Source organism: Pimephales promelas, chromosome 13 (genome assembly GCF_988280905.1).
Source record: "Pimephales promelas chromosome 13, fPimPro1.hap1.1, whole genome shotgun sequence".
In the NCBI taxonomy this organism is placed as follows: Eukaryota; Metazoa; Chordata; class Actinopteri; order Cypriniformes; family Leuciscidae; genus Pimephales; species Pimephales promelas.
Window position 1 is genome coordinate 25,670,488 of NC_142781.1, and position 11,019 is coordinate 25,681,506.

The 11,019-nt window shown below is 35.5% G+C and overlaps 1 protein-coding gene across 5 annotated transcripts in view; it reads right to left on the reverse strand.

The window, feature by feature from the left end:
• tprb (translocated promoter region b, nuclear basket protein) overlaps nucleotides 1-5,964 on the reverse strand; it is a 22,818-nt gene extending 16,854 nt beyond the window's left edge. For 4 of the 5 annotated variants that reach the window (XM_089118726.1, XM_039691952.2, XM_089118725.1 and 1 more), the window contains exons 1-14: nucleotides 5,777-5,964; nucleotides 5,399-5,503; nucleotides 5,240-5,313; nucleotides 5,053-5,149; nucleotides 4,448-4,551; nucleotides 4,049-4,213; nucleotides 3,837-3,929; nucleotides 3,669-3,749; nucleotides 3,432-3,519; nucleotides 2,616-2,756; nucleotides 1,723-1,817; nucleotides 1,443-1,640; nucleotides 1,227-1,334; nucleotides 87-316 (exon numbers count right to left, since the gene is read on the reverse strand). In XM_089118726.1, coding sequence (XP_088974852.1) covers nucleotides 87-316; nucleotides 1,227-1,334; nucleotides 1,443-1,640; nucleotides 1,723-1,817; nucleotides 2,616-2,756; nucleotides 3,432-3,519; nucleotides 3,669-3,749; nucleotides 3,837-3,929; nucleotides 4,049-4,213; nucleotides 4,448-4,551; nucleotides 5,053-5,149; nucleotides 5,240-5,313; nucleotides 5,399-5,503; nucleotides 5,777-5,927 — 1,730 coding nt within the window. In that variant the 5' untranslated portion in view covers nucleotides 5,928-5,964. The remainder of the gene's footprint in view (nucleotides 1-86; nucleotides 317-1,226; nucleotides 1,335-1,442; nucleotides 1,641-1,722; nucleotides 1,818-2,615; nucleotides 2,757-3,431; nucleotides 3,520-3,668; nucleotides 3,750-3,836; nucleotides 3,930-4,048; nucleotides 4,214-4,447; nucleotides 4,552-5,052; nucleotides 5,150-5,239; nucleotides 5,314-5,398; nucleotides 5,504-5,776) is intronic. The other variant, XM_089118728.1, reaches the window with a different exon arrangement.
• Nucleotides 5,965-11,019: the final 5,055 nt, after the last annotated feature.

The following is an 11,019-nucleotide window of genomic DNA, read 5'->3' on the forward strand; positions in this document are numbered from 1 at the left end:
CTGAACACACACTCGGCATTATGCTTTCTTCATCGACATTTAATCAGATTTTTCAGTTGCCATATCCACTTACATCACACACTTACTTCATGGTGTCTACCTCCAACTCATCCTTCTCTTTAGCCTCGCTGAGGTCTCTGAGTGCCACTAGGAGTCGCTGGTTCTGCTGTTGCAGCTCTTCAATACCACGGAAGGTGACCAGGTGCTGAGAAATCACCTCCGAAGTGCTGCTTACATCTGCTGAACACATCTCATCCTCCTCACGCATCACATGGTTACCACGTGCTTCCTCCAGCTCAATGAGGAGGACCCGCACCTGAGATAATGATGTGAAAACAACAGGATTTTAGATTATTTGGCAACACTTTACAATGTCTCATTTATTAAAATTAGTTAATCCATTTACTAACACTAAGAAAAGTTAATTTCTATAAGAACATATTGTTCATTTTTAATGTTAAAAAAATTCAAATTCATGTTAGTTCACAGTGCACTACCTAATGTTACCACAACTTAATAGATACATGTTTTAATCGTAATGTATTATTAAACTTTAAAATTAACATTAAAGGGATTGTTCACACAAAAATTAACTCATCCTCAAACCAGCAAGGCTTTAGTTCATCTTCGCAACACAAATTAATATATTTTTGACAAAGTCTGAGAGCTTTCTGTCCCTCCATTGACAGATACACAACTGAAACTGACACTTCGGTTAATAAAGAGATCGTAAAATTAATCCAAATGAACTGAGCAGTTTAGTCAATTTTCTGATGAAACTCGATCACTTTATATGTTGAACATATTGAATTTAGGATTTTATTCACATATAAACATTGATCAGCGAACAAACAGAAGCTCAAATGAATCTGCTTGATGTACTAGAACAAACCTCTTACAGAAACTCAGACCAGGCATGTGATTGGCTAAGGACAAAAAAAAGCAGGAAAATATACTGAGACACCACAATTTATATGGGTCAATTTTACATTCTCTCTATGACCTTTTTGAAGAGTTAAAGTGTCAGTTGCATAGCTGTCAATGGTGGATAGAAAGCTCAGACTTCATCAAAAAGATCTTTGTGTTTCGAAGATGAACGAAAGTCATACATGTTTGGAACAACATGATTAGTGAACTAGTTCACTTTAAATGTGGTTAACATGAAACCTTGAATAATCATTTGTCTCATATAAGGTATTGATGTCTAAGCTGTGCCATTTGACTACCTGTTGAGCCATGTCAGCCAGCTGCACCTCAAACCTCTGGTTATCTCTCTCCAACACAGATGCACGTTTGTTGACTTCATCTGCTTCTTTCTGTCGGCGGTGGACCTCCTGAAAGATTCAAGAATAGTCATATATTTGGTTTCCTAAGTGCAAAGCAATCATTAGTCAGCATGTATTGGCAGTGTGACATGTAGTAACTGACTCCTCCATTCTCACCATGACAGCTTGCTGTAGTTTAGAAGACAGACTGGAAACAGACTTTTGCGTGCGCTCATACTCCTCTCTCTTTCTTTTCAAGATGGGTGCCTTTGCTTCCATCTCCTGCACAATATCATCCAGGTACTTGTTCAGTTGTTTGGTCTCTAGTTTCTCCCGTTGTAGTTGTTCTTGAGTCTCTACATATGCTGTATATATCTACATAAAATAGGAGAAAGTATATAACTTCTGAATACATACTTTGCTTTAGCATCACAAAAATCAGAATGTAGGTCAGCACCTCTGTGAGTTTCATGCCTGGTTTGATTTTAGCAACTGCAGCTGCAGTGGGGGACATTGTTGTCACATGCTCCTCTGCAAGAATTGAAGCAGTTCCTGGAGTGGCAAAAAACAAAACAAAAACACTCTTTAAAGTGATACCTTTAAAGTGAGTTGCAAACCACTGCCCATAAAACAACAGAATGAACAAAAATAAAGAATTTTCGAAATCTTGCAAAGCAACAAATTTACAAATACAAATTTACATGCTAGAGAAGCAGGTGTGTGATTAGCTAAAAACAAAAATGAAGGAAAACCTGTTTTCTGAAAACTTATTTTCTTTGCATTTAACCACTGAGCTTTTATTTTGGCAGTGAACCACAGGGAGACCTTAATGTTCACTTTGTTAACAACAGATTTATAAACAATTCTCATTACGAATTTGTACACAGCACTTGCAGAGTAGGATTTACTGTGGATAAAGCATTTAAACAAACAAACATTTTGTTTCAAACGATTTGATGATCATCAAACCAAGCCATATCACATTCCCGAACCATGCATTGTCAATTTATAAAGTTATTAGCATCTGGCAGGTAACACTGTTTCAACGGCAATTTTTACTCGCATTTGGGGGTTTTAAACCTGGCTATACTAAGAGTGTCTCACAGTTTGCAACACAATTTCATGCAGCTCTGTAAGAAGCAATCCGTGCATAAAATAAATGTGTTTAGAAATTGTAACATTCTGCAGTTTATGTATGTACGTTTTCAATCATCATGTAGTAACCAGCCTACTCTCCCCAACCAAACCATTTTTCATCAGATTTATGCAATTCGCATAAATATGAAAATCCTTATGAAAAAAAAAAAAAATTCCCTGTAGAAGGTAAGGAAATACAGTGGTGAGGCTAACCTCTGTGTTTGGTGTCTGACAGCAGCTCATTTGCATTTTCAAGCTCTTTCTCCTGGCTGCTTATTTTCCCTTTCAGTTCAGTGATTTCCTTATCTTTACGACCCTCCAGCTCTGTCATCTTCACTTCCAGAGCTTTGTGCGCTATTCAGAGTAGACAGGACATTATTATGGGCATTTGAAGACAACAGAATAAAGAATAAAATTTGCCATAAAAAGATCACTTCAATTCAAAAGTTTGGGGTCAATAGGATTATTTTGTTTTTGAAAGATATCTCTTATGCTCACCAAGGCTGTGTTTATTTGATCAAAATGAAAAAAAAAAACAGTAATATTGTGAAATATTATTGCAATATTAAAAAAAAACTTGTTTATATACACAACTAATTCCTGAAAAAGCTGAATTTTCAGCAGCCATTATTCAGTCTGTCACATGATCCTTCAGAGAGCATTCTAATTGTTTGCTTTGATTTGGTGTTCAAGAAACATTTCTTACTATTACCCATGTTGAAAACAGTTGTGCTGCTTTATATTTTTGGTGGAAACAATGATGCATTTTTTTCTTAAGATGTCTGATAAATAAATTCAAAAGAACAGCATTTATCTGAAACAGAAATAAATTTAATGCATCCTTGGTGAATAGAAGTAGCCTACTAATTTCTTTCAAAAACAAAACATCGTAGCCTCCAAACAGTACGGTATTCCACAATGCCTGGATCTACAAAAAAAGACAGGTGTAGGCCTGTTGAGTTTACTGGTCAGAAAACTGAAACTGTCACATGCATGTTGACAACCATAAGGACCATTAAATTCGCTTACCCTCTCCGGCCTCTTTAAGTAGCTTATGAAGCTCCTCAACAGCTCTGCTGAGCTCCTCACCCTTGGCCTCGGCATCAGCTGCTGCTCCCTGTGAATCATCAACAGAACTCCAACAGTAATTCTTAGCAATATCATTAAGAACTACATTTGATTTTAATGATAAAACATGCTTTTCTGATACAGGCATTATTTTTATCATACACTTAAATTCATGTGCTTCAAGCAATTAAAACTTACCTTATACAAATTTGAGAGCTTGATATTGGCATTGAGTTCATTACTGAACTTCTCCTCCAAACTGGCTTGCTGTTCTTTTGCCTAAAAGTACAACATGCCCAATTGATTATGAAGAACTCTAAAACCCCATTCAGCTGATAACTACAGCAATGGATAACATTGTCTAACCTCTCTCATCTTGGTGATCATCTCCTCTGCTTGCTTCTGAAGGTTCTCATTGGATGCCTTCAGACTGGTCACCTGATCTTTTAGGTGGGTGATCTACACAGACATGCAGAGATAAGCACACAGACTAGAACCTTCAACACATTTCAAAACATATCCGACAAAATTACAGATAACTTAAAATACATAAAAACAATATATAAAAGGTACAGCACCTCATCCTCCTTGTTATTAAGGTTGCATTGGAGCTCCAGTATCTCATTGCCTCTCTGCCGGGAAAGAGACAGCAGCTCTTCGCTTTTAGCCTTAAGCTCGGTGTTCAGCCAGGTTACTTGACCCTGAAGTAGATCTTTCTCCTGCTCCATTCGCTGCTCTTTATACTGGAAGACAAACAGCATATAAAACATCATGGTATAAAAATATAAACTTGTTCTAAAGAAGACAACACTGTTTGATTTCAGACAAATATAGCTGTAAAAACAGTGAATTACAAATGGACTAGCTAGTATGATAAATTTTCAAAAAGTTCAATATTGGTGAAGAAACTGATCCAGGTATTAGATCAATGCATTCCTATTAATACAGTTCTTTTTTTTTTTTTTTTTCAATCATACCTTGATTGAGACCTCAGAGGCTTCGGACCCATCCAGTTTTAGTTGAAGCTGCATCCTCTCAGCATTGACTTCCAACAATCTATCATTAAGACGTTTCAGGTCCTCTAAAAAAAAAAAGAAAAAGAAGAAAATGAGTGTATTATACAATACTGTTCAGAAAGGACACATTAATTTTTTCAGTACAGAATTTCTTTTATACATACATTTCTGTTTCAAATAAATGCAGTTCTTCTGCACTTCTAGTTTCAACATAAAAATAACATTTTTTTCTTGCACTCCAAATCAGCATATTCGAATTTCTGAAGGATCAAGGTGACATTAAAGATGGGATTAATGACTGATAAAAAAACTATAATAAATAATAATTAAATTATTGTATTAATATTTCACAAATAATGTTGTTTTACTGTATTTTGTCTTCAAATAAATACAGCCTTGGTGAACATAAGATACTTGTTTCAAAAAACACTTTTTTTTTTTTTTAAATCTGGCCGCAACATTTTGGTATGTAAACAAGCCGTCAAGTCCAAACATGAACCTTCTACTTAACCTGTGAAAATTTATTTTGTAAATGTTCATTAAAGAATGCTTATTAATTAACTTACCACTTTGTTGTTCCATCTCCTGGGATCTTCTTTCCAATGTCCGTACAAGCTCTCGTTTTTCTGCCTCAAGCTCATCTTTGGCTTTAGAAAGTTCATTCTGCACAAAGAATGTACAAATTTCACTATTCTTCAACATCCCAAAATGCAAGATTAGACAGACTGACTCAGTTACACAATATTTCGTTACCTGTTGTGATTCTAGTTTTGTGTATGAAGAAGCTTGCTCCTTATTATTGTCTCGTAAGGATTTCAGCTCTTCTTCTGTAAAAGAAGAGTAAGTTACAAATACAAAATTAAGTCTGGTATTATTTACCAAAGAAGAGGCATTTGATTACCACATGCTTACCAAGTTTGCAGTAATCTTGTTTCAGGATCTGATGCTCTTGGGTCTGGGACACAAACTGAGACTGACTTTCAGCGAACCTTTTCTCGATGTCAAAATATTGTTGTTCTATGAAACAACCCAACAGAAGGAATCAACACGCATACAAACAAGTCGCCGGTTAACGTTATAAATGTAACGTTAGACAGAAGACATTTCCTGAAATACTTAGAGATCTATTTAACAAGTTTAATATATGTTCACAACATATAGTTTGGAGAACAATATGTCCAAGTGCGAAAAACAAAGTTTAAATTAAGATATTAAGACTCAGGCCTCGTTTGTGAGTTTTTCGTTTGTGGCTATGAACGGTTAAAATCTATTAAAACAACATAGCCTTACCACTATCCACACGGTATTGCTCCTGTTGTGCCTTCAGAAAATCTACTTCACATTGCTGGTCAGAAATGTACTTCTCTAATTTAGTCAATACAGTTTTCTGGAGTTTCGATATCTCCGACCGCTCCAATATTTGCTGCAACACAGCCGCCATTTTTCGTTCCAATGACTCCTCCTCCTTCGCGTCACACGCAAACGTGCTTATCCACAAGTTTCCTACGCCCCATGAGGCCTTGCGTCAAAAGTGGGCGCGACTTCCGGTTGGAAGTAAACAAAGCGCAACTTGACATGCTTAACACTCGTTCATGAACAGTTGACAGTCATTCAAGTTATAGCGATCCAAACTAGATAACGATGTGGGAACACAACCTCAACGAAATTAAAAAGGGTGAAATAACACTACCTTTACCCTCTGCAGTAGTTGGTTGGGAGTATTATAATAACATTATTAATTATCAATACTCATCAAGGCATCGTGACAGACAGATATGCGAGCTGACAAACAATTCAAATAAAAAAATACACACTTAGTCATTGTGCTTTGGAGTTTATTCAAAATTATAAATGAATGTGCTGCTTGAATACATTACTGGCACATTTGGTATTCTGTCAACACAGGCTTTGATCCTGAGTTTAGGTGTAACATCAGTAGCGAACAGCCAATCACATGCTGATAGAGTTTATATAAATATAAAGAATTAAAAAAAAATGTACACAGGAAGATTCGTCGTCTTTTGGGAGGTGATGGAAACTAACGTTACGGTCGTTGGCAGGATCAGAGACGGGCTCTGGCATAATCACTCGTTTTCAGCTTATGTTCAAAACAATCACGTTTAAGCCACTGAACTAGTTTAGTCTGGTTATACATACTACCGCGAACAGCACATATTGTCCCTGAGCTCCGTAACGACATCTCTCATAAAGATTTGCCTCTTTAAATAGTAAAATAATTCTCCGAAAAACAGCTAGCATCTTCGCTAACTAACACACAAAATACCATTGGAATGCTACTTCCGCCGCGTCACCGGAAGTTTCACCCACTTTATTTTTTACTGGAGCGCCCCTCGGAAACGTGTGGATACTATTTCCTATGAGGAAAAAAATGGCCGTTGGCCCATAGTCAACACAAACGACTGTGATTGCTCCAGCCTGACTATGTAAGAGAAATATAACTTTGGTCTGTCTGGTACAAAATATATTGTATATGGCTATGGTCTGGAAGCAAGCAAAATCATCTCGAAAATTCTCAATAAAGTGTGATGATGTTCACGGTCCTACAAAGATATGAACACTAGAGGGAGATGTACGCTAGTCTATGGTCTCAAACATGCACTGCTGACTGCTGTTCAAGGTCAATAAATAAAAAAAAACAATAGAACATAGTAAGGCCAACCTTGACGATTGGAAAACAGTTTCACGTGGACAACCTTTCCCTTAGTTTCCACATTTTGTTTAAATATTTGTAATGCGGTTAAATCTGAATAAACCTGGTTGTCACTTCTCTCTCTGTTTTAATTAAATTTTTTTGTTCCCTTTTTTGTCCCTTTACTCTACTTACTGCCCATAAGTTTTGATGATTAGCCTAAAGTCAAATATCACTACAATGAAATGCACAAAATAATTAAAACATTCCAATAAGTAAAATGTAGGCTATTTATTGTAGATTCATGGATTGATTTAAAACAATAAGAATAAAGTGTTCAGTGTGTTAACATAAAATGAGGGAAACTCTGGGTTTTCCATTTCATAATGGGTGGGAGGTATGCCAATGCCAACCCCCCAAGAAAGCAGGTATAGCCTAAGTGAAGCCCATTTCTGAAAAAGAGGTAACATACTCATTTACCATGGTAATTAGGCTACTCTGTGAAAACCTGGTCGGGAGCTGGTTTCCTTCGGTGAATCCACAGTCTTCTCCCCCCTTTTAAAGCATAAATGGTATTTAAATAGCCTTCATTCATTCATTCATTCATTCATTGCACACATTTGTCACACTGAGACTGTCTAAAATGCATGTAGGTTTTTTTTTATAAGATGAAGTTTACATAACCCCAAGTTATTAAATTAAAATTAAACAAGATTGAGTTTACATCATGATTTTTTTAATTCAACTCTGGCATTTACTGAATATTATTGAACTGTGTTCATCTTTGCTGCAGAATTTCATGATGTTGCTCCATGCTGTTCTGTCACACTCTGTAATATATATATATATATATATATATATAAATGTCTGTTTATAGATAAACTGACACTATGCTACACAGAAATATGAATGTGTAGATTGTCTGATGTGTAGACACACATTTAACATTTCCTTTGTAGGCCTCTCTGTGGTAGCAAACACTATTTCATCATCCCCACTCTAAAAAATGCTGGGTTGGTTTAACCCAATATTGGGTCAAATATGGACAAACCCAAACGGGGGGTTAAAAATGTAACTAAAAATTAACCCAAAGGCTGGGTTCGTCCATATTTGACCCAAATTTGGGTTAAACCCAGCATTTTTTAGAGTATATAGTCATGCTGCAGTTGCTTAAGTGTGATTTGAGACAATTCAGAGTTAATTGAACTTTAGCTAACTTAAATCAGTTGTTCTTAAACCAAAAACTCATCTCGGGATAAATCCACTCAAGAGTTCACATTTTAGCTCAGAGTTGGTTGAACTTCCTTATTGAAACAAACTCCCTATTTTGCTCAGTTTGTTGTCCTGTCTCGTCAGTGTTGCTATTCTGTTTCCCAGAATGTTCCTGTTATGCTCCTGTTCCTGTCATTCTCTCTTTAATACTTTTCTCTTTCAATTCCTTTCAGTTTTCCATTCCTTAGACCAGTTATAACACATCAATGTGACCACAGATGATTAATCAATATGGAATTTTCAAATGGAAGTAAAAAAAACATATAATAGTTGTTAATGCTCTCAGTGCCCCTCAAGCACTGGATATTATTTACAGTAAAACTGTCTGAGATAGTGTAACCTCGCCTCTCTTTGCTATGCAGCCTTAACCTTGAATCAGCCTAGCAACACTCTCTCTTTCACCTCTTTTAACTGGCAACACATGCACTCTAGAAAACAAAGATCCATGGGAATGTCTCAAGAAAATAATAATTTTTTGGTTAAACACAGAGTCTATGGCTGTCTGTTTTCAATATCCCCAAAAGGCAATCGTGCTATTGTGCGCTTCCTTTACTAATGGAAATGTTATGTGTTTAGAATGTTTGATCAGTGATTTGTTGCATTTTTTTAAGCCAAAATCCTGGGGAAAATAAACTACTACTTCACCTTTGCGTGACAAAGCTTAAAATGTTGAGTAAAAAAAAAGGGTAGGAAGTTTTCAAGTATGTGTTTGTATGTGTGGGTGGTGAATGCTTCTGTAATTTCACACAAATCAGAGTTAAGAAGCCTTGTTGTGACCTCATATCCCCGGACTCCACCTCCATCCAGCCCTTCACCCATGGCACCATTTACACGTCATTAATATCCATCATATCTGTCCACCCGCTACCCCTCTTTTTTTGCAATGTCACTCCCAAAAGGCATTATATTATAAAAACCCTTCAAACGTGTTTTTTATTAATGTTTTGCCTTGTTTTGGAAATTAGAACAATATTATAATTTCTGCTATAATGCATGACTTGTTTTCTTCTTTGCCTATTATAGAATGTTTTATACCATGTCATTTTTGTTTCGTTCTTGTGTCTAGCATGAGTCATTCTTTCATAATTGTCAAATGGATTTATCTGAGTTAAATTATTGCTTACCTCACAGGCTTACACAAAGCTTTAAGTTTTCAGTTGGACCACAGGGATACTGCTCTGTGTCATATCATGAGGACCGATTACTATAGCTTATAAATAACCACTGATCTTCGGCTGCAACGCATTCTCATCCTTGATCTTCTGTATTAAAGGAGTAACATGTTCTGAAATAATCTTTTATTTATATAAATACAAGTGTATTGTGCATTAAAGTGATATTTAAATGTTTGTGGAGGGAATGCCAATACCTAAACTGAATGCCATGAAAAATAATTCTGGATCAGAATTATTGTTGAAAAACCAAAAATGCCAAATAATTGAGTCTTTACTCAATATTTTTAAATATGATTTAAAAAAATTAAAAATGTTTTAGTTTTTCCTAGTTAAAACACAAATTAAAGATATGTATAATTGCAGAGCTCTGTAATTGAATTAAAGAGCTCTGCAATTGCATTCTTAGTAAGAACTGAATTAAAGCTCTATAATTGTAATTCTTACTAGTAACAATTCAATTAAAGAGCTGTGTAATTAAAAAATTAATGGAAGTCAATGGAAACATGTCAAAAAGTTCATTTGTAGAGCTTTCTAATTGTAATTCGTAGTAACAATTCAATTAGAGAGCTCTGCAATTGTAATTGTTACTAGAAATAACTGAATTAGAGAGCTCTCTAATTGTATTTTCACTAGAATTGAGTTAGAGAGCTCTCTAATTGCTACTTGTAAGAATTGAATTAAATGAATTCCCACTAGTAAGAATTGCATTAAAGAGCTCTGCAATTGCATTCATACTAGTAAGAACTGAATTGGAGAGCTCAATAATCGTAATTGATACTATTAAGAATTAAATTAAAGAGCTCTCTAATTGTAATTGCTAGTACAAATTTAATTGTAAAGCTCTCTAATTGAATTCTTACTAGTAAAAATGAAATTACGATGAGTGAGGCTGGGTACAATTTTAGCTAAGACGGCTTGCCATATCATTTGTTGTAGTCATTAAAAAGTGATTTCTTTAAAGGCAAATATCTCCCTTTGCTTTGAACTTTGAGCATTGTAACTTTGCAGATGTTGTTTATGCTGCTCAAACAGCAACAAATAAATAAAATTAGACAAGTGAAATCATAATTAAACACTCCTTTAGGCTATTCAAAACCCACGAAAAGCATATAACATTTTAGGCCATGTATTCTGTGAGCATGCGTTTATTTTGAAATAGTACAAAACACAATAACCTATAAAACATGACTAAAATCCTTTCAGAGTTCCAGGTCTAAAGATCTTATCTGCAAGCTTTATGATTGGGCTGTTACATACTGAAGAAGATCTTTGTGAAAACCACATAAAATGAATAGCACAGCAGTGCTGCTTATCTAACTGCTGAGTCATTGTTACAGTGACATATGTAAAAGGCCTATTCGTGTCAGAACTCGGCTATATTAGATGTTTTATTTCCATAAGGATCTGTATACTATACACACACACACACACACACA